Source organism: Alosa alosa, chromosome 6 (genome assembly GCF_017589495.1).
Source record: "Alosa alosa isolate M-15738 ecotype Scorff River chromosome 6, AALO_Geno_1.1, whole genome shotgun sequence".
Taxonomy (NCBI): domain Eukaryota; kingdom Metazoa; phylum Chordata; class Actinopteri; order Clupeiformes; family Clupeidae; genus Alosa; species Alosa alosa.
This window is the reverse complement of record NC_063194.1, coordinates 9,561,577-9,585,836: the sequence shown is the minus strand read 5'-3', so window position 1 is coordinate 9,585,836 and position 24,260 is coordinate 9,561,577. Positions and strand designations below refer to the sequence as shown.

The window sequence follows — 24,260 nt, the reverse complement described above, 5'->3', positions numbered from 1 at the left end:
TTCAGCAAAGTTCAGCTTTAGTGTTTTATTGGAACAAAAGGAGACATTGGTTTATTTGTACATTGTAACATAATACAACAAAATGTTCAGAGGTTTGCATGACTGCCTAGTCATTTTCTCCTCAGTTGTTGCAGTAGTGTGACCATGAGTCTTGGCTACTCTGATAACAGAGGATGCGTCTGATTCATGCAGTAACCATTAATCATTCAAATCCCGTGGAAAAGCACTGTGATTGGGTTACATTTGATGAATGCTTTATGGCACAATTATTTCTAACTTTATGGATGACTCGGTTGATTTGAAATGCAAATACATCTCACTGACTATGTAACTGTTGGTGGCCATTCACGAAAAGCCTTTTTTTAAAATCTGCCATGCATGATTAAATTAATTTGTACTATTTGAGTGTTATACACAGTAAGGTTGTGGGTGGGTGTATATCTGGGCTGTCGGATAGTCGTAAAATCCTGTGTGTGTGTGTGTGTGTGTGTGTGTGTGTGTGTGTGTGTGTGTGTGTGTGTATGTATGTATGTATGTGAGAGAGAGAGAGAGAGAGAGAGAGAGATGAAAAGAGAGGGAGAAAGAGAGACAGAGTGAGAGTGTGTTTGTATGTAACTGCACTGATGTGCAGTGAAATGGCAGCGGGATGCTTAGAGCAAAATCTCCTCTGTGTGTGTGTGTGTATATATATGTCTCTGTGTGTGTTTGTGTGTGTGTGTGTGTGGCCTCTTACCCAACACAGATTGTGAGGCCATGAGACTCCAGAAGACAGAATGTGCCCTGGAGGTCACACACACACACACACACACTTGCTCATGCCCTTGTCATTTAATGTCCTCTGGAACTGCCTGCTGGGTGTGACATGACTCTGCATGAGTCTCTCCTCCATCCTGTTCCGACTGAGTGTACCGCTCCCCAACGCCTACTCACCCGAGCATTATCAGGGGCTCTTCAATCCCTTTTCGCTGGGCCCCCGTGGGTGTTTAGATTGGTGTGTCAGGGAGCGAGCACAGACCGATGCCACAGACCTGACCTCATGTATCATCAAAACTTAGAGCACCTGAAGCTGCAAGTGAAGGGTCAAATGGATCTCCGGCAGTCAGTGCACAACAAGGCATAGGGGGAAACGATTTCTGCATGGTGAGGCTGGTGGAAACACGACACACGAATGGTGTTGATGCCTTTATGCGGGGATCATACTGACCAGCGGCAGGTGGCAGGTTTCCTATTGTTCTCTATGGTACGGCAGTGGGAACGGTGGCAGCGCTGGCGTAACAACAGGCTGAACGTTGAACTTGGTTCAACTTTCAAAGCGCAAGGCAAGCGCATTTAATTGTCAGTTTAGGTTAGTTTGTGTTTGTGTTGAGAGAACTTATGGTACAGTGTGGTACAGTATCGACATAAGAGTGAGATGACACTGTCATGAACACATGACACTGTCATGACACATGAACCCTAACCATAACCTCTAACCCTAACCCTAACCCTAACCTTAACTTGTTATCAAAGTCAAAGTCAAAGTCAAAGTCAGCTTTATTGTCAATTTCTTCACATGTTCCAGACATACAAAGAGATCGAAATTACGTTTCTCACTATCCCACGGTGAAGACAAGACATATTTTACCAATTTTAAGTCCACAGACAAACATAACATTCAAGTAAACAAAAAAGTAAGTAAATAAGTAAATAAGAGGGCACATATAATAATGAAAAAATAAGAGCAGCAAAATTTTGTTGAAGTTATGACAAAAACCGAATGACACTTAATGACAGAAGTGTTATGTCATAAAGGTTTATGACTTGTTTATGACAAGTTCATGACAGTGTCATGACACTCTTATGTCGATACTGTCACAAGTAAAGTGTAACCGAACTGGGTATGGTTGGAGCGTTGTGTTACACTCGCTGCTGCCGCTTGCCGCTGGCTAATGTGATCCCCGCCTTAGTGTGTTCAGAGCCCCCCAGATCCATCTACTAGCCAAGAAGCACTCAGTGGTTCAGTAGACACTTCAGACTGTGACATGAAGGCCTGGATCTGTAGTCAGGTCCCAGTGCCTCTTCCCATTGGGAGTCCATCAGATGGGGCAGGGAACAATGGTGGTGCATTTCAAGGAACCGTATGGTCTCCTTTCCTGTTCAAGCCTGTTGTGATGGGGAGTGTCTAGGTCTCCTTTCCTGTTCAAGCCTGTTGTGATGGGGAGTGTCTAGGTCTCCTTTCCTGTTCAAGCCTGTTGTGATGGGGAGAGTCTTGGTCTCCTTTCCTGTTCCAGCCCTACACAAATGCCTGTTGTGATGGGGAGAGTCTAGGTCTCCTTTCCTGTTCCAGCCCTACACAAATGCCTGTTGTGATGGGGAGTGTCTAGGTCACGTGACAAGGGACAGTAGAGCTTGCCCGCTTGCGTGATGTCTTTAGCTTTTGGTTCATTAAAAAGCCCACCTGCACAGACTTTCACTTACATTCACGTTTAAAAAGCACAACTGTAGAAGAATAGCTGTGTATTTGCATTTCTTTGTTTTTGATTGGGATCCAATGTGAGCTCGAATGACCACATGTTGTTGACACTTCTTTGAAGTTCCACATACTGTCAATTTATGTATGTGGGTTGCTTCAATTGGATGGATGTAACTAAGGGATGCAGACTGATTCAGAAGTCTCTCGCCACTACAATGTTTTGGTGGCTGTTGTAGGTGGTCTCTGTGATTGGTTTCCATTGTTTGATTGGATAATGAATGATTCGCTATAGTTTCTGAATGGTATTGCTGATGCACTTGTAAATTCATGTGACAGAATTGACTGAAGTAGGAGGCATGTGGGTGTTTTTACCCATCTGACAGGCTTCCCCTCCTCCCTGCCTCCTCCTCACCTACCCCACTCCGTCTTTCACGCTCAGCTCTAAAATATCACCATGTTACAAGATTACAGATTACACAGGTTTATATGTGTGTGTGTTTGTGTGTGTGTGTGAGTCTGTGCGCCTGCAAATGTATGCAGTCCCTTAAGAGTGCTGTTGGTGGCTTAAGAGTGCTGTTGGTGTCTCTCCAGTCCTTTTAAATAGCTAAAGCTTCAGTTCAATTACAGCCCTTTTGGAATCTCCAGTTGAATGATCTGTGGGAAAAAAGTTATGGCGTTGGGGCTTAGGGAACTCTTCAAACGAATATGCTATGAGGAGGCTTGTGGAATTAGCATTAAAATGTCTCTAGCCAAAAATAAACTACATCTCAAGCACTACTGATTTGAAGGGGAGAGGAACAAATGCTTGTTCACATGAAATGAGATTATTGCAATGATCAGTCATACCAGAGGTTTTCTGATGCGGTCATCAAGAAGCAGAGCTAGACTCTTAGCACGGAGAAGATGGAACATTTGATGGGAACGGCTGATTATATTATTTTATATTATAAAATGAACAACTGTGAAATAACGGATACATATCCAATCCTGTCCAATCCTATGCAGAAACGCAATTGGTCACTTGAAGCCCCTTTGTTAGTCGAGTCAAACTTTTATAGCTCAGGCTTCACTTTACTGCAGCATTGTTCATCATACATTTCAGAACTGTCATGATCCACAACTGAACTATGGATGCCTGTGGGAATCAATTAGTGCCAATCATACACTGTAAATAAGGTGCCAATGCACTCATAGTTGTCAGTTGTGTTCACGTTACAGCACCAAGGACAGCACCTGACATGCTCGTTTTAAAAGGTTGATGAGCAAGACTTGAACAACAGGAGGCAATTAATTAATGAATGAATTAATTAATTAATTTAATTAGCTGTCCCGATCTTGGCATTTTAATCTTCCACATTTGTATTCTCTCTACATTTCACCGCATTGCTAGATTTAAAAACACATTAGTAAACAAATGTTACCTGCAGTTGTTTTTTTTCTTAATTTTTTTAATTTAATTTCATTTTTTTTAATTTTTTAGCTCTTAATTTGAGTATAGGGACAACCACCAAGCCAGCAAGATAGCTAGCTACAGTAGACTGAATACCAACACTTTTTCCACAAATTTCTTTGTAATTTCCAGAGAAGACAAATTAGTAATTCAAGTGAAATGTCTTTATTTTTTATGTTAGCTAGCTAGATATAGGCTAATAAGAAAATGTTCACAATGTCGTACTTGCTCAGATAGTCAGCTACTTTTCATCACACCGGAGGCTCCTTCACATCTTTTTTGAACCTAGAGGCCCAGATACCCTCCACCAGGTAAAGCCATATAGAAAAGCCAAAAAAAAATGGTGGTTCATTTAGTCCTATAGATTTTTAGCATTGCTCTTTTTGTTTTACCTTCTTGAGTGACCAATGATTTTGGTGATGCTGGACTTTCCTCATGTCATGGTTGGTGTAAGGGTTTTGTCCTGTCTTGGTTTTGTTTCCCTGTCTAGTGTCGTATTCCATCATGTCTGCTCCTCATGTCTGCTCCTCTGCTCCTCATGTTCCCTCTGTGCCTTGTCAGTCTTTGTTTCTGTGTTTGTCCATGCTATTTTGTTGCCCTTGTTTTGCGGCCCTTGTTTTGCTAAGTAAAAGCTCTTTCAATTCTAAAGTTCCTGGTGTTGTCATGCATTTGGGTCCTCCAACTGAAGCAATCCGTGACAGTTGGCTTCATGTGGACTGTCATCTTGCTCTTACAGCTCTTAGCTTGGGAGTATTTTAATCTATTCTGTCATCTTTGTTATATTTGTTATGACAGTTCTTAAAGGGTCACAGTGGAAGTATACTTTTATTATTCCTGTTTAAGAACGATTATAACTATGTTTTATTGCAATCAGTTGTATACAGTGCTGTGGACATGTCTACATAATTCAAATGTCCAAGTCAGATTCAGTTAACCATGTAAAAACTATGCTATATACTGGCTATCATGCAGGAGACAGAAAATGTGTGGTTTCAATTGCTGGCTGCCACCGTTGTGTCCTAGTAACTCTGTTGTTAGCCCCATATGCATAGACGCTGCAAGATCATCTCTGCAAGATGTTATTGTAATTCAGTGTTATCGCAAGATGTATCTCAGCAGCTAAATATTATTGTAATATCTGAGGTCTCAATTAACACTGAGGTCGCAATTAACAATCAATATAATTATATTGATTATTATAATTATATATTATAAAAATACAATATAATTTGTATTTTTGTAATTTGTATTTTAGTATATTTTTATATATTGTATTAAGTGTTAGTATAATTTGTATTTTAGTATATTTAGCATATTCTTTATCTTCTACTGTCCTTACTGCTTAGTTGTGTTTTTATATTATATACTTTAAATACTCTTTCTGCTGTTAAAGAATGTGTTTGTGTTGTATGTATGCTGCTGCTGAGACCTTGAATTTCCCCTGGGGATCAATAAAGTATCTATCTATCTATCTATCTAACACAAATTATTTTTACAATGCATCCAAAACAAGACAAACTCCAATTCACTTTCTTTTTAAATAGTTAAAAAGCCTTTATTTTCATGGCTTGGTCATTGTAAACCTTTATAAAATGATGACACGTTTCAGCCCCAAGCCTTCATCTGGGATTCAAACTAGTTTTTGACTGGGCTTTTTAACTATTTAAAAAAAGAGTGCTTTGGAGTTTTCCTTGTTTTGGATATATAGTGTTTTCTCATTCACAGAGCACCTCAAATATACAGTTTTTGAGTCCACGAAGCACTCTTTTTCAAACAAGATATTTCAAGCAATGGCTTGGAAAAAACTTGCTTTTCATCTTCATCTAACTCTGCTGTTAGCCCCGTATGCTAGACACTAATTCTCTGCGAGATGTTTGTGGCTTGGCCTTTTCATATTTAATGTACCAGAAGGACCTTTGGTTCTTAACTCAATATGAAGTGTGTGTGAATAAAGTACTAAAGTGAATATTACAGACATTACAGATTAATGAGGACATCTGTATTCACACACAGCTCTTTCCACACTGGAGTATTCCGTGGTTCATCTCACACAGGGGTTAACTCGCCTCCTCACTCCCCTTTAATATTTCACACATGCATATTTAATGCCTTGAAGACTCTGTTCTGACAGCTGTCATTTTGCCGTCCATCCCCAAGATATGTGTTCTTGATTCTGTTCTAGAGGGTCCAAGTCATGCGGTGAGAAGGGTTTATGGAAGACTTTTATTTTGAACTAAAATATTCAGGAGACACACTCACTGGCTGGTCTGATTACACCCAGTGAAAGATGGTACACTTTAAATCACATAGAAACCTGGGGCAGGAAATTGAATGTCATTACATCTGACATTGCAGGACTTGGGTTGAGTCTGATCCCCTCTAATTCTTTTTTATCCATCAGGTATGAAATCCGGGACCAACACTTGGTGGATGAAAGTGTCCTTGAGGCTCTCAAGGTCAAAGCTGATTTCCACAACTTCAAGCCACGACCATTTAACATGCGAGAGTTTTACGACAGGACAGGTCACGACATTAACAACATGTTGCTGTCTTGTCGTTTTCGTGGGGCTCCATGCCGGCCAGAGGACTTCAAAGTGGTGAGTGCTGATGCCAGAAAGCTTCTTAGAGATATTGAACTTGGATCTCTAATCCAACAGGGCATATCTTAAGAAATTATACACCATCTGACAAGACAATTTTATAACTTCTTATGAACATTTTAGAAACATTAATGGATTTTGTTTTGTTGTTTGTTTTTTGTTTGTTGTATTATCATATTTAACTTGAAGATGTTAAAACTGCCTTCAAAATCAAAATGATAAAATGGTAAAATCCTCCATAATGCCACTTGTGCCGTTTCAGAACTGAGGGTTGCAATATCACTTTAAGAGGGGTTTGTTTGCTTGGTGACATTCAGCTGCAGACAGATACTTCCCTTAAGGAATATGTTGCTCTTGCTCAGGAGTATTTCTACATGGGGGGCGTGTCTGTCTGAGTCAGTTCCTTCTGTGTCTGTCTGAGTCAGTTCGCCCCTTAGCTCCATGGAGAGTTTTCTCATTCAAACAAGACATTTATTAATATTAACTGTTTAGTGCTTTATGTTCAAAATGAGGTACATGTACACTTGAAAGTAATTGTGGTGGATATAATTACTTGACAAAAACACAGCAGACTTCGGCAGAATTCCAGATATCTAAGATTCAGGCTTTACTTTACAATAACACGCGTCAAGGGAGAATACAGCCTTCAGCTCAGGAGCATCGACTACCATTCTAACTACTACCGGAGGAGACTGGCCTTTAATGCTCAATTTGCAAGGGTGTGGTTCAAGAGGATGTCATAGGTACAACGTCCTGTGATTGGCTTTCTCTTCCCGCCGTTCAGTCAGCCACACCCAGACACACCTACACACACCTATTTGCCATTAGCATATTTAGGCTCCTCAGGTAGAAACGTTATACAAGATGTTCTAAACATTCTTACACTTAATTCATTGTACTCCTTGTACTGAGACTATAAAAATGATACCAAACATGAAGACATTTACAGTTAATAACACAAACATATAATTCAGCTAAAGTTTTAACCCAGGGTCTTTGTCTACCCAAAGATAGAACAAAGGAGCTTGTGGAACAGATGGTAGAAGCAAAAGGTGCCCAGTGGGGAGCATTTCACACCTACATCTGCATTGAATAGATCAAAGCAAGAAAGACAGAATACACTTTCAATGTAAATGGAGCTAAGCCTCCATCTAGTCTGGAGCAAGAAAAGGTAATTGAAAAGGTCACTGTAGGCCTACAATACTTACAATCTGTTCACCATTTTGCGACTAAATTATTGGCTTAATGGGTTTTTGGAGGTAGCAAAGCTTTCTTTTTCAACAGCTGGAGTTGTATATTTTAGGTATGAGGAATTGACCTTATGCTATCACAGCTGGAGACAGATATTGTTTTCCATTTCTGTAACGCCAAGTGAATGTGGGGGCATCTGTGTCTACAGGCGCTCAGGTCATTGAGTCTCCATGGAGATCGTCTCAGAGGGAGGTCCACTATGAGGACATCTACTCTGTGCTGCTCTGGGACATAGTCTGTCCCTGCCAGAGAGGTTGTCATCTGCGCTCCTGTAGATATGGTGGAGCCATCCATAAGAAACATTAGTTACTGACTAAACCAAGGCTTGGCCGCGATAATTACATTTTAAGAGGATAATGAAAATGACAATGTTCTGCCAATATTCTGAAAGACACGATGAATCTAAGATTTAATCATTAATAGTTATACCATTGTACACTGACTTTAGTTGTGTTAGCTCCTATATATGTTTATATTTGCATACTAGCCTGGACATGGAAAGCATGAAATATTGCCTACCTGTTACACCATCTTCATGATTGTTCTGCTAAGACATAAGCAAATATTCTTGACTAGTTTCCATGGATATAGTGTGCAAATGGAAAAAAAAATCAGTGACTTAAACTGACTTTATGGATGTAAACTGTGCAACCAGACATTGCACCAATCCAGCATACAGAGAATCAATCAGTATTAAAGCGGAGATTTTGTTTCAGCTCACTGGACTGATCAATAGATGAACATCCCTTCTACAACTTGCCATAGATTGGAATAGAGCGCTTTGATCCACCCCGGGACAGTCGTGCCTTCATCAAACTGTAATGAAGACATGACATGGAGTCACCTCTGGCTCCTTGACACTTCACCAAAACAGAAATCACTTAGTGCTCTGGGGTGCTCTGTGAGGAGATCTTTTCAGGGTATCGATATGATTAATATAGGCTAATAAGCAGATACTATAATTGCTCATATAGCCTGTTCAATCAGGTAACAACTTTCAACGGTCCTTCAAAAGAAGGCTCTTGAAAATGACAGTCGTGGAGTTTATGGATAGACATTTTTTTATGCCAAGCACAACTTGGCAAGATTATAAAAAGAGACAAATATCCATCACAAGGACGGATGCCCTCTGTCTCTGCTTTCAGCATCAGATTGTGTAGTGATAGTGGAGGTTATCAGAGGGCTGCGCTAGAGACTGGAGCTTGTATCAGACAGTAGAAGTGTAAGAGATCATCAGTCCACCAGAAAGGCTGCTGCAAGTGCTTGCTTTGTGCTCGGCCTGGTTCGGTGTCTCTTCAAGGAGGGTCTCGCTTTTGTGTGCAAAGAAAGGGCTCTTTGATCTGTGTGTGTGTGGAGCCCTCCCTACCCTGACTGCTAATGAGGGCTTCCTGCGCTCTGCTGCTGCTGCTGTTGCTGTGCGTGCGTGTGTGAGTGTCTGAGTGAGTGTGTGGGTGTGTGTGTGGGTGTGCGGAGTGGTTTCAGACACGCTCGTGAGCCCCCATCAACCCCCAATCAAATCAAATCTGCTCTGTTTGCTCGGCATGCATGCCATTAGGCGCTGCTGTGACAGCGCGCAGTTCGCCATGATCCCCTTCCGCTGTCGCTGCTTCCATGTCGTCTCACCTCTACATCTCTCTCTGCCGTGTCGGTGTCCCCCCGCTCCTCTCCTCTCCTCTCCTTCTCCTCTCCTCTCCTCTCCTCTCCTCTCCTCTCCTCTCCTCTCCTCTCCTCTCCTCCTCCTCTCCTCTCCTCCGCCTCTCCTCTCCTCTCCTCCTCTCCTCTCCTCTCCTCTCCGCTCCTCCCTCATCTGCTGTGTCAACACCCCCTTCATTTTTACGCTCATCTCCCTCTTCTCAACCCCCCACATTCCTGCCCTCTCTTTTTCTCTTTTTTCCATCTCGGCTCTCTTGATCAAGTCTAGAGGGTGCTGAGTGATGGGACTCAGGTGGTACGCTGCCAGACACACACACGCACACGCACACACATGGCACACAGACACACACACACACACACACACACACACAGCACACAGCACACACACACATGGCACACAGACACACACACACACACACACACACAGCACACACACATGGCACACACACACACAGCACACACACACGGCACACACACACACACACACACACACACACACACACACACACACACACACACACACACACACACACTCACACACACACACACACGGCACACGGACACACACACATGGCACACGGACACACACACACACACACACACACACACACACACACACACACACAAATGCCTCATAAACAAACCAAGCATGAGGGGGGTGATTGCTGAGCTGGCCAGGGCCTATGAAACACTTACTCAGATCTTTATGCGATTAACTGCCCACGGTGAGTCTGTCATCAATCAGTACAGCTGTCTTAGGAAGAAATGATTAATAGAGGTTGGGAGGAGGGATGATGACTTGTGTGAGAGGGTGCAATCTCATTTATAAACCATTTAGAGGTGATTTCTGAAATGAAACACGCACAGTATGTTTGGGTGAACTGAGACATTACACCAGCATTATATTCTTCTGATGGTGCCAAGCAATCTCCTCAATCATTTAAACCATTGTGCATCGCTCCGATTAACACATCTCCTCTGTTGAAGTCGCTTACTTATGCATGAAACAGTAAGGACCGCAAGAGCAATCGGACTAGAAACTTCAACATGAAGCTACAGTACGTAATGATGTAACACACGGTTGTTCTGTTCCCAACTGAAAAGCTCTATTAGGTTTTTACTTTCCACTAAGCCTTTTCAGTTCACTAGGTTTTGAGTTAAAATATGCATATGAGCTTTTTTAAATATTTTGAATGGCTTATGCAGTCATAGAATGAATGAGGCTTAATAGGTAATGTGGAGATTTATCTATATGTTCTACTTATTCACTCATATCCTCAGGAGTATAGTATACCCTCTGGGATTTTGCTGGGCATAATTTATATATGTAGACACACACACACACACACACCCACACATATATACACACACACACACACACACACGCACATGCACACACACACACACACACACATACATGCTGGTTTCAAATTGAACTGAAAGTCTTCCTCATGAGGCTCATCCTTTATAGCGTTACAAAATGCTTTTGGAGGGGCTCTGAAGGACACTTTCTATTAATCCAGTGTTACCTCATTCAGAGAGCACCCGTGCCAGATGAGGCTCCAGGCACTTCTCTCTGGGCTTTGCTTCACCAGGAGGCCCATGATGCAATACCGCTATTCAATTTGAATTCTACTTACATAACGGTAGTGCCAATAACAAACTGAAATTATATGAAGGCATTTTACAGAGCCCAGAGCCTATACCCCCATATGATCATGAACTAAGGCAAAGATGTCAAAGATAAATCTTCCTTGTAACCTTGAGCAGAAGTCCGCTGTGAAGGGGGGACTCAAGTGCTTGGGGCTGGTTGGGTGCAGAGATTGAACAGGACAGAAAGAGGAGAGAAGAGAATCAAAAGCATTCAGTGAAATTCAAAACATGGATCTAGATTAAACATTTTAGCATTCATTTAGCAGACACTTTTATCCAGACAGAGCGACTTATGTGATTCGATCTGGAAAAACCCTTTACATGGTGCAATGTTACCAACTTATGATTCTGATACCATCCTGGCAACATCCAAGATTTTGGGAGGATGGTATCCAGGATTCTGCTAGGGGACAGTGTCTAGAATGTTGCCTTGGATGGTATCAGAATCTTGTGAAAGTTTGGTGAAATTTCAGCAAAAATCAATGATTTTTGAGTGCACCATGTGAAGGGTTTTCCTAGATTGCATCACATATAGTAATTTCCTGTGTATTAGCCGCATTGTGTATAAACCGCGGGACAGTGTTTTATGCAAGTTAAAAAAAAACAAAACCATATTGATACCATATTAACTGCCCCCGTGTATTTTGCAAAATGAATGTCTGAACCTCGGCTAACAGTTGGGAAATTACGATATGTCAGTTGTCACGGAGCAACTTGGGGTTAAGTGCCTTGCTCAAGGGTACAACGATGGAAGCCGGGAATTGAACCCAAAATTTTTCTGGCTGCCGAATGCTAGCCCAGCTTAACAACTACACTACCACGCCTGAACTGATGTAATCAGATGAGAAAATTAACTTAAATTGGTACATCAAACTCTTACCAAATATTATCAGTAAACATATCTATCTTGAAAATGATGGTTTTAAATGCAGTTGTTTAGTCAATTCCAAATAAAATACATATCCGTTTGTCATTTAACACTGACGCAGTCGGTGCAGCCATTGGTTGTGTTCAACAGCACTGCTAACCATACTCCTCTGTGTCTCAACATTTAAAGCCCACCCCATGCCGGATAAGCGGTTGTGATTGGTTCCTGGGTTTTTGATGATTAAGAAATGGATCCAAATGGGAATGTAGAGCAAATTCATATGTGCTCACTGACTCATCTGGGTTCACCCAAGGTAGTGGCATTTACTGTATACAATCCTTCATATATATATCAATAATGTTCAAGATGGCTAATGGTTACAAATGGAGAGTGCTAGCATCTAGCATCCACAGTATTGATAGAAGTAAAATACAGAGTGAGAAGAGTGGGTATACAGCATGTTCGTTATGCTATTACTAATAATAACTTGTTTATGAGGTTGCTATTTATAATAGCTTGCTTTGCTTTTATACTGACATTGTGCTAATGTGTGTGCTGATGTTAGAGTTAGCATGTTTCTTTGTGTCACTTCCATCCAAACAAACACAACAGCGCATGTATTTCTGTATACAACAGTTTTAGTAATTGTGTGTGTGTGTGTGTGTGCGTGTGTGTGTGTGTGCGTGCATGCATGCATGCTTGTGTGTGACAGAGAGCGTAGCTCAGAGGCAGAAATAGCCCTTCTGGCCTCAGCTTCATGGGTTATTTATTTGGCACAGATTAGTACAGGTGACTAGAGGGCCTGTGTTTTTCTTCCCTGTGTGTGATGCAGCTGTGTAATACATGCCCTGTGTGTGTGTGTGTGTGTGTGTGTGTGTGTGTGTGTACATACAGTATGTGTGTGTGTGTGTGTCCTTACATGTGCTTGTGCATTCAATTCATGCTGATGAAGGATAATAAAAGAAAGATAGCTCAAGGCTGTGTGTGCTTATATGTGTGCATGTGTGTGTGTTTGAATTTGTGTGTGTGGCAGAGTGTGTAAGTCTGCAAAATGTGTGTGTGTGTGTGTGTGTATGTTTGTGTGTGTGTGTGCATCCAAGGTGCATGTTTGCACCCCTACTGTTTAAGATACGTAAGGTCACATAGTAGGGAAAGCACTGACTGATCTGATAGTCTGGGTTTCATTGATGTCTGAGTGGGTAATAGCACCCCTGTCCTGGCATACTGGCATCTTGGCACACAATGACCAATGGCCCTCTGTGGGCGCAGAGGCCTAAGCTCTCCCACTTCAATGCCACGTGTGTCTGGAGGAAAGTCTGTGGACAGCCATGTTTTTCTATCAGCTTTGGTTTGGATGTACATCACCACATCAACAAAGCCTTGACTGGGCCAGCTTGAGCAGTCTAACGGTAGTCGTGTCTTTATGAACACATGACAGATACATTTAGCCTGTCTGACAATGAAAGGCCCTTTTGCTGTCAAGTATGACTGTGTTTGTGACCTTTTGATGCATACCCGTTCCCTCTTGCGCGCATGCGTGTGTGTGTGTGTGTCACAGTAAGTCACCTTGGAGTGTGAATTTCTGTTTTTAGGTGTCAGAACTGTCTAAACAGAAAAGTTGCAGACTGCACGTATGCCAAGGGCTCTACAGACTTCTCAGTCTGTTAGGTTCAGCCCTCTGCAGAAACACTCTGGATCACACATGCACACACACACACACACGCACACATACACGCACACACATGCACACACATACACACACATACACACACATACCCCACACACACACACACACACACACTGTCATGCTCTCAGCCACACAGTCATTCTCTATCCATGCATACACACACACACACACACACACACTCAAACAAACACATGCGCACACACACGCACAGAGAGAGAGAGAGAGATGCAAACAGCTCTCTTGCACACACAGTCTCTTGCGCACATCTCTCTCTAGAAACATCAGGTTCATGTGGCAGGCACAGGAGAGGAGCCTTTACCGGCCTGTTAAATATTCATGGACCGTAGAGACGGAGCGAGAGACCGAGAGCTGGAGAGAGTGAGTGATCAGGGGAAGAAGGAGAGGAGGAGCGTGACTCCCCATGGGACCTGAGGACAGCCAAAGAGAACGGAGGAGGATTGGCAGTGGAAGCTTCCCTATACAAATGCCCCCCAAGCTGGCTGTCTCATTCACATCCAGCTGTTCAGTCTCAAGCCCAGTTGGCACTATTTCATGCATTGTGCATTACGTTGACTTGGGATGTTGCTGTTCTTAGGTCAGAGGCAGTAGGCTGAATGCATTGTTGTTGGTTGTTTCTAAAGCTGTTGTCCAGAGTTTAACTGCTATTCAAAAATGCTACTTTAAAAGTGTCATAAAAGATCTTATTATGTTAAATGAATAGTCATTGTGTGATTGTGTGTGGTCTAATAATCTTCTATAACTCAATAGCTGCCCTCATATTCCATATAGCGTCCTCAGACCTCCCATGTATGATATTCCCTAAGTGATAAATACAATTGGTTCAAAATTAGTTATCATGCTTCTTATCAAGTGCCTTTGCCAGTTACAAGGGTTTTGCCTATACTCATGCAAGTAGCCTACAATATTGAAATGGTCTCAGCATTACTTGTCACCTGCATACAGTGTTTTCTGAATCCAATATCATCACCCTGACACAGCATGGGATTGTCCTCCAGTATGGCATTCAAGAGGCTCCAGTATACACACACACACACGCACACACACATGTGCGCGCGCACACACACACACACACACACATGCGCACACACACATTCACACAAACTTCCCCCACTCACAACCCCTCACCTAGTGGGCTTGACATCAAAGCATCAAAGAAAGGCTTGTCTAGTAGTAGTACAGAATATAGAGTGCCAAGTGCATTCAAGGATTCAAAGATTTAATTGTGTTTTTGTGTTTCCATGCAGTAGACTCGAGCGATAGAGGTTTCACCGCCTCCTTGACTATTAGTGGCGGAGCAGTGTGATTTTAGCAGGATGTCTGCCATTGCTTAATTACCAGTTTGCCTGGCTGCCTGTTCATCAGTGACACTCAGACCCTCCCAGTCCTATCACAGGGACCTTGCACAAGCGTTGACTCTGGCAGACTGCAATTTATACTGCAGTGAAGTGAAGCAAATCACATACTGTACAGAATAGGATACAGCTGCAAGCATGTACATGTAGAGATGATTACAGACAAGAGGTCTGGGTTGAAAGTATTCACGATGTATGTGCCAGCCATGAAAAAAGGTTTGTATGAGTTCTTTAACTGAACAAGCAAAGCTTTTTGTATTTTGCTATTTTGTCATGTCTGCTAACATGACAAAAATTTGATTTAGTTTACAAATGACTCAGACTGTAACATCTGTGAAGGTAATGATGGGAAAAAATAGAAAAATGGAAGCTGAACACATTTACAGTAACAGGTGCATGGGTGTGTGTCTGTGTGCTGCTTTCTGTAGGTAGAGTATGGGGTAGATGTGATGTGTGCTTCACGCTGCCTTTCTGTCTGAATGAAAAGTAAAGTTGTGACTCCTCATAGTCTACCGTACTTTTGCTAAAACTGGTAGACAGCCTCTTCTTGAATACTGCACATTCCGGTTCTAGTGATGCTTTCAGGTTTGGAAAATTGCACTGAATGTGCTAAATGACCGTATTGGAATTTCTGCCCTCCTGCTGTTCTGTGCATTCACAAAGGATCACCTAAGTTTGGATTTTCATTCAAGCAAACTGGCAATAATGAACAATCCTTGTACCTTCCACTTCTAAGACAAGTAATCCACGGTGCAGCAGGCAAATATGTTCTCTCTCTCTCTCTCTCTCTTGCCTTCTCTCTCTCTCTCTCTCTGTCTCGCCCCCTCCCCCTCCCTCACTCCCAGAATCTTTTTTATTTCAGCAACACTTACAGCTCCAGGAGTTCTCTGACATTATTTCACAGACAGCCTAAAGGCCTTTGCCAGATACCCCCAGTAGCCAAACTGCCACTTTCAATCACTGTCCTCTCCCTCTCTGCACCTGGCTACCTCACAGGGGGTTGCTACTGTTTATGTAAGGGCCATCAGCCCAAAACAATCAATCAGCACATGAACCTGTAAAAAACTGACAATGCAAGCGGAAAACAACCCAGAAAGACCAATATGTGAACTGAGAATGTCTTCATAGAATCAACACTTTTTCTTTTTTCTTTTTCTTTACAGTTAAATCCTGTAGCACCTGGCTAGAGGACGTTCTAGCCATGACTAAAGATCACTCTCTTTGAGGCACAGAAAGATGTTTTCAGCTCTTTGAAGCCACCTGATAAAGCACAGCAGCACACAATGTATTCTTTATTCATATTCTGCAGGGCACTTGCCCCTTATATTCACTATTTAATGCACATGCCCTAGTATTTACTCTTTAATCTTAACTTCCTTATTATTAAAAGATTATTTATAAAAGATACATTAAAATTAAAGTAAAAATAGTAGTGATACCAACTGCATCTGTGTATGTGTGGGTGTGGGGGCATTTCCAAAACGGAGTGTCTATTTACACCCCTGGTACGAATAGCCTTGGCCACACAGCTGAGCTATTCACACCCTGTGACATAACAACAAAAAGGCGTATTTCACGCACACAAAACATGGCGGACATTCGTTTTTTCGTCAGCAGAAAGTGAAGAATTCTGAAAGGTTTCGGCACTAATATCTGTTCAGATTAAGTTTTAGATTGAAAAGTTGTGTTTTATTTTCATACTCTTGGTTCATTGAACACATACAACCGTCAGTTTGTTAGTTAACAGAAATTTCGTGAATATGATGTTCAGGCCTATAAACTATAAGTTTACCAGCAACACCTTTTCTTTGTGAAAGAGGATAGTGCAGTGGTCACAGACATGGGATAACATGTGGGAGACTGGGGTTCAATTCCCAAGTGATGCATTTTGGTAGAGTGAGTGTGCATGTGTACCAACATCTCTGGAGAGAAGGCGCACAATTTGAACTCCGTTTTGAGAAATCGGTTCTCAAACGGAAGTTTTGATTGCAACAATTAGCTAGTTCATGCACCAGGGTGTAAATAGCATACAGTACTACACCAGGGTACGAATAGCATCCACTTCTAACTATACATTGATGCAAACAGCATACCTTATTCAGAGTGTCTATTACACAGCTGAGCTTATTCACACCCTGTGACATAACAACAAAAGACGCTGTTCACGCACAAAAAACATGGCGGACATTCGCTTTTTTCGCCAGCAGAAAGTGAAGAATTTGAAAGGTTTCGCACTAATATCTGTTCAGATTAAGTTTTAGATTGAAAAGTTGTGTTTTTATTTTCATAATCTTGGTTCATTGAACACATACAACCGGCCAGTTTGTTAGTTAACAGAAATTTCGCGGAATATGATGTTCAGGCCTATAAACTATAAGTTTACCAGCAACACCTTTCTTTGTGAAAGAGGATAGTGCAGTGGTCACAGACATGGGATAACATGTGGGAGACTGGGGTTCAACCCCAAGTGATGCATTTTGGTAGAGTGAGTGTGCATGTGTACCAACATCTCTGGAGAGAAGGCGACAATTTGAACTCCGTTTTGAGAAATCGGTTCTCAAACGGAAGTTTTGATTGCAACAATTAGCTAGTTCATGCACCAGGGTGTAAATAGCATACAGTACTACACCAGGGTACTGAATAGCATCCACTTCTAACTATACATTGATGCAAACAGCATACCTTATTCAGAGTGTCTATTACACAGCTGAGCTTATTCACACTTGTTACAGAACAACAAAAACATGTTGTTTGTTTTTTATTATTATTACATTGTGTGATCAATATGCCAGAATAAATCACAGGGGTGCAAATAGTATACACTGATATTTGTACCAGACGGGGTATTACTAGAACACATTGCTGTGTGCACCGGGGTACGAATAGCATACATTGACATTTGTACCAGACGGGGTACTAATAGGACACATTGCTGTGTGCACCGGGGTACGAATAGCATACATTGATATTTGTACCAGACGGGTACTAATAGAACACATTGCTGTGTGCACTGGGGTACGAATAGAATTCACTTCTAATTGCACCAGGGTACGAATAGCATACACTGCTAATTGTACCAGGGGTGCAAATAGCCTTACCCTTTCCAAATTCGTTTGTGAACCATTTTAAGATTTTTTAAAAAAAATGTTTTTTATTGGATTATAGTGTAATGTACAATTTACATATATAGAGATATAAAAGGCAAAGTAGATTACAATGTACAGATATAAAGATAGAAAGAGTTTTATTTTTTAAGCCTATTTATATGGGTCAAAATCAGCACCTTGCAAAATTGGAGACCTTTATGCTTTTTTTTCCTTTCAACATTTTCTGGAGAGGGTTATTGTGCGGAAGGATGGAGTGGGCTAGAGTGTTATAGGCTGCCCTAGGTGCAGTGATGGAAGACCTGGTTGTTTCAGCAAAGGCCTTTTCTATTAGTCATGAAACATAACTCTTGTACTCTATGTGAGTAATTGCCACAGGGCTTTAATCATGTGGCACTTCTCGCCCAGTGAAATGCTACTGGAGCCAGCTGAAAGGATATGGTATTCTGTCTGACTGTCAGATATGTCTAAAGCAGAGCATCTCAGTGCACTGTATTCCTAACTGAAGACATTGTAAATAGAAAGGTACCGCGGCTGTCCTTGTCGTAGTCGTTTGCCAGAATCGATCATTTTTCTCTCTTTTCCTTTCTCTCTCTCTCTCGCTCTCTCTCCCCCTACACACACACACATGCGCGCGCACACACATACACTTACACATGTACACACACACACATGCGCGCGCACACACATACACTTACACATGTACACAGACACACATAAGTAAAATTATTAGTCATTCTGGAAGAAATCGATCTATAATGGCAGATAAGTAGGTGGTCTAAAACAGCCACTTTGTGTGTATTCTAGAGTAACCTTAGTGAGTGTTTCCAAGCCAACATGTTGGAGCAGAATTACATCTCTGGAATCCCTTCTTGGGCTGGTGTAAAGAATGAGAACACGTTCATGGCCCAGTAATGTCAGAGTGTGTTTCATAACGGTATCATCCCAATGTGTGTGTGTATTCTTCTGTACATGATTTTTTTATTTGGAGAGGCGAACGAACCAGATAATTCACTAGAGGCAAATCAATGAAACCCCCAGGGCTCCATCCATAAATACAAACACATAGGTTTCTGTAGCCTACTGTATCCTTCAGCCAGCTGCTGTGTCCTTACTCTGAGTATGTGTATCTGTGTGTCAGGACGAGACTGTTCACTTTCCTCAGAGAATACTGCTTTGTTTCTATGGCAACGTCTGTGATAAAATTCTGCATGTATGTTCAACAGAAGAGGAAACAGATGTGTGATTTTTCTTCTCTCTCCCACTCCCTCTCTTTCACTCTCTCTGTACCTTACATGCTCTTCACCTTGTAAACCCCCTTAATCCGTCATCTCCTGTCCTCATCCTCAGCATACACACACACACGAGCACACACACACACACAGAGAGAGAGAGACACACAGACACACACTCACACACACACAAACAGACACACATACACACACACACACACACGCATGCACACACATGCAAACACACACACATGCACACACACACACACGTTCACACAAACTTCCCCCACTCACAACCCCTCTGTTCCAGTGCCATGCTGGTTCATGCAGTAAGCTGCTACCACCTAGTGGGCTTGACATCATAGCATCAAAGAAAGGCTTGTCTAGTAGTAGTACTGAATATAGAGTGCCAAGTGCATTCAAGGATTCAAAGATTTAATAGGGAAAAAATCTTGGGTTAGAAGCTCACAGGGAAAACATCTATACATTTTGAAATAAATGTGTTAAACTTCAAGTATCAGGTAGTGACAGTCTGTATTTTTATTGTTTACCATGCATAAAGTAGTGGGAATTAAAGGTTCTTTAAGTCTTGTTACACGGTTTCTAAGCTAGAATTTTTTTGTCACATACAGCAATCATCTCCTCACGGTCCCCTAGCTGCCTGATTACATTGTACAAAGAACACGGTCTCTGTGGACAGCCCAGGCTCCAAAAACTGCAATGAAACATAACAAACTGTTCCAGCCAATCACCGACGAGATGCACGTTCTTGACAGTTTCAGTTGCACAGGAGGGAGATGGAGGGAGGGAGGGAGGGGCGAGCTAGCTTTCTCTTTTGTATGAAATGTCAATAGAAGTGACGTCACCCAACCGTGCTTAGAGAACCTTTAAAGATGTTGGGAGCAGCTGCAAGGGGCGGTGGAGGGGATTGAGGTCGATATTTGTGCCCGGGTACTTAAAGATCTCGACCTTTTCCACCACCTGTCCTTCCAGCCTGAGTGGTTTGTAGAGAGGGTGTGGGGTGTCAGGTCTTCGGTTCCACCCACAACTAAGCTCTTTGGTCTTACCGATGTTCAATTCCAAAGGACCATGCTGTTCACATACTGCCTGTCCTCGTCTGTCTGGTGGGCCACCAAAGCCATGTCATCATGTTTAAAAAGGGACATTCCGTTGTTGCAGATGACAGCCCTGTGGGACCCAAGTATTTAATCTCATCTGTATCTGATTAGTATTTGATCCAGATGTTGAGGTCTGTCCTTCATAAAGTTCTTAACCCATAGTAACATTTTCTCTCTCTCTCTCTCTCTCTTTCTCTCTCTCTCTGTGTTTCAGGTGTTCACACGCTATGGGAAATGCTATACGTTTAATGGGGGAAGTGACCAGTCCCCACGGATCAGTGTGAGAGGTGGAATGGGCAGTGGCCTGGAGATGATGCTGGACATCCAACAAGACGAGTATCTGCCTGTGTGGGGAGAGTCAGGTACATGGGACAGAGAGCGAGAGAGAGAGAAGTTAACTTATCTTGAATCTTTGTGTGTGTGTGTGTGTGTGTGTGTGTGTGTGTGTGTGTGTGTGTGTGTTTGTGTGTGTGTGCATATGTATGCATGTATGCATGTGTCTGTCTGTGTGTGTGTTTGTGTGTGTGTTTGTGTGTGTGTGTGTGTGTGTGTGTGTGTGTGTATAGTGCTAACCTCTCTGATGTCCCACATCTCCGCGCTGTAGATGAGACATCTTTTGAGGCCGGAATCAAAGTTCAGATCCATGGTCAGGATGAGCCGCCCTTCATCGACCAGCTGGGCTTTGGGGTAGCACCAGGCTTCCAGACATTCGTCTCATGCCAGGAGCAGCGGGTCTGTACATGTATTATTACAGTAATATGTGTGGATTTCTTAAGTGTGTGTACGGGTGTCGTTTTGAATGTGTTGGGGTGTTGGTGTATATTAATGTCTGAAACGCATTGCGCGTGTGTGTGTGTGTGTGTGTGTGTGTGTGTGTGTGTGTGTGTGTGTGTGTGTGTTTTCTCTTCAGCTGATGTATTTACCTCCACCCTGGGGAGAGTGCAAGATGACTGCCATAAGCTCTGACTTCTTTGAGGTGTACAGCATCACCGCCTGCCGTATTGACTGTGAGACGCGCTACCTGGTGGAGAACTGCAACTGCCGCATGGTGCATATGCCTGGTAATACCCCCATCTCCTTCAACACTTTCATTTCTCTCATTTCTCTTAGTTTGTCTGTCTCTGTCTCTCTGCATTTCTCTCTTTCTCTTTCTCTCTCTCTCTCTATCTCTCTCTCACACACACACACAGACACACACACACAGCACTTTTAATTTGTTTATTGTTAGTGATAATTCATAAAAGTGCTTTGTAGTGGTATCGTTCATGTAGTGACGCTCATGTTTCAGTTCTGTGATCTTCAGAGAGGTTTAATCATTTTTAACACTCTGCTGCCCCATGCAGGTGATGCCCCATACTGCACGCCAGAGCTCTATAAGGAATGTGCTGATCCTGCTCTAGGTAAGGACTAAGGAGCCAAACCACTGGTAACTGGTTAACCCGAATAACTGATAGTTTAACCGCTGCACTGAGCAGCTATTGATTCTAAAGTGCCGTGTTGTTTGGAGATAGTTACCTGGGTAAGCCACTGCTTCGTAGTATACCCCTCTGGCCTAACTGGGCTCATCGCGGAAGCTAAATTATGGGTTTACTCTTTCCCTTAGGCCAGGGGTGGGCAACTAATTTCCTCAAGGGGCCACATGACAAACTGGGACTGTTGAGGAGGGCCGGACCCAAAATACCATACAGTATTTAATCCTCATTCTCGAAAATGATTTTTTGACATTGACATTTTTTTTTTCAGTTTTCAAAGACTGATATAAAAAAGTACTACAATATCTATATAATTAGGCTAGGCCATGAAAATGTGAGTCAGTACAACCATAGGCCTGTGCCACCATTTCATCAACACTCAGCAATATTTCATCATTAAATCATTACCATCATTAGATTAACTCTATGCAGAATTAGACTATGAAAATGTGAAGCAGACAATAGTAGGCTGTCATTAGTTAATCAACATGCACAAAGAAAACTATTTTAAAAATGTAGGCTATGTTTTTGCTTTAACTTTATGCACAAAACTGCGATTGGTCAACTCGCCCTGTTTGTTGAGCCGGCTGCTTCAAGCAACCTGTGGGTAGTAGCATCATACTAGTTCGCTAACATAAGCTTTGCAAATAAACTCAGACATATTTTGGTTACAGTGACGGGGTTATACGAATGTAAACTGTCTATCTGCCAGTAACGTTTTGAAATTAACACTTCGTATCTCCAACAAATAGCAGGAGTTCGTTCTGACAACCTTTGCGGTGGTGAGCGACGCAGACATAAGAGACAAAACTTTTTACGCCGACTTAAAGGCAACTGCATTGTGTCGACGCAGAAGCACAAATTCTATTCGCCAGCACATTAGTGAGGGTGTTTACATCGTATATCGCACAAATGTATGGGCGTACAAATAGCAGTTGCTTTCAAAATAAAAGCAACGATATTGATTTGCGTGCATTATCTCTATGCTAGGCTCTTGACTATTGTTCTTTCACGGACCTTATGCGGGCCGGTCAGGGAAAGCCCACGGGCCTGATGTGGCCCGCGGGCTGTATGTTGCCCATGTATGCCTTAGGCTAATGTGGCTCTAAACAAGCATATAAGATGGCTTTTAAGTCTGGGCTTGTCTGTGGGTGGTATTAGATTTCCCAAAACTTCATGCATAGATGCAACTTATCCTCAAAGCCATTTTTGGTTCCAAGTTTAGAATGGGCAAATACATTCAAATTGAAAACAAAAACATAGGACAAGATGTAGAATGTGCTATCTCCTAAGTTTGTGATGGTGATTACTGTCGACAGCACATTTACACAGCCATTTGGTCTTTCATCAGACCAGAATAATCATCTGAGGAGGTACCTGGATGTTTGGGTTTTAAGACAGTGCTGACTGAGACATCTTTGGTCTTGTTTGAAAATAACAATGTGTTCAGTGTAAAATAACATACTCAAGTGACCTTCAAAGCAGCCTTCCATGCATATACAGTAATGCAGGAGTCATAACAGAAAACAATGCTTATTGTCTGTATACATGTGTAAGCCTATGTAAGTATGAGTTGGATAACCTACACATTTTTGTGGAACTCTTGTTTGTCTCCCCAAAAGACTTCTTAGTGGAGCGAGACAATGACTTCTGCATGTGCGACTCCCCATGCAACATGACACGCTACAGTAAGGAACTGTCCTTTGTCAAGATTCCCAGCAAGGCTTCTGCTAAATACCTGGCCAAGAAGTACAACAGATCAGAGGAGTACATTGAGTGAGTAGCCTCAAGAGTTTCAATGTGTGTTTGACAATGAAAGGCCCTTTTGCTGCTTTAATTCTGTCAGGTATGATTTGGTTGTGTCCTTTTGATCCATCCTGTTCCCTCTTATTTCGCCATCATTGGCTTCCGAGAATAAAGGTTAAATTCATTAATTCATGTGTTTTCTTTCTTTAAATGTAGCCAAGCATATTCAGTACACTTCCCAGAACATATAAATGCATGTGTGTCCATGTACGAGTTGTATGTGAATTGTAATTCTTGTCCGTAGGGATAATATATTGGTGCTAGACATCTTCTTTGAGGCACTGAACTATGAGACCATTGAACAGAAGAAAGCCTATGAGGTTGCTGGACTATTGGGTGGGTCTCTCCCCCTCCCTCCTCACCTTCTCTCTGTGCTCTCCTCTGCATGAATCACACATAGTTCACATTCACATATTCTCATGGCTAGAAAGATTTTAATGGTATTGTTGAGCGTAGTTCATTCATCCATTGTGCAGTCTTCCTTGAGATTTTCTCTTTTTAACCTTTCCTTTTTGAAGGTTTGCACTATAGTATAGTTGCA

General features: G+C 42.1%; 1 protein-coding gene across 1 annotated transcript in view; it reads left to right on the top strand.

Moving 5' to 3' along the window:
- Nucleotides 1-24,260, top strand: part of asic1a (acid-sensing (proton-gated) ion channel 1a) — a 30,641-nt gene that overhangs the window by 5,275 nt on the left and 1,106 nt on the right. The window contains exons 3-9 of the mRNA XM_048245186.1: nt 6,304-6,499; nt 20,656-20,803; nt 21,046-21,173; nt 21,352-21,502; nt 21,785-21,841; nt 23,536-23,689; nt 23,964-24,055. Coding sequence (XP_048101143.1) covers nt 6,304-6,499; nt 20,656-20,803; nt 21,046-21,173; nt 21,352-21,502; nt 21,785-21,841; nt 23,536-23,689; nt 23,964-24,055 — 926 coding nt within the window. The remainder of the gene's footprint in view (nt 1-6,303; nt 6,500-20,655; nt 20,804-21,045; nt 21,174-21,351; nt 21,503-21,784; nt 21,842-23,535; nt 23,690-23,963; nt 24,056-24,260) is intronic.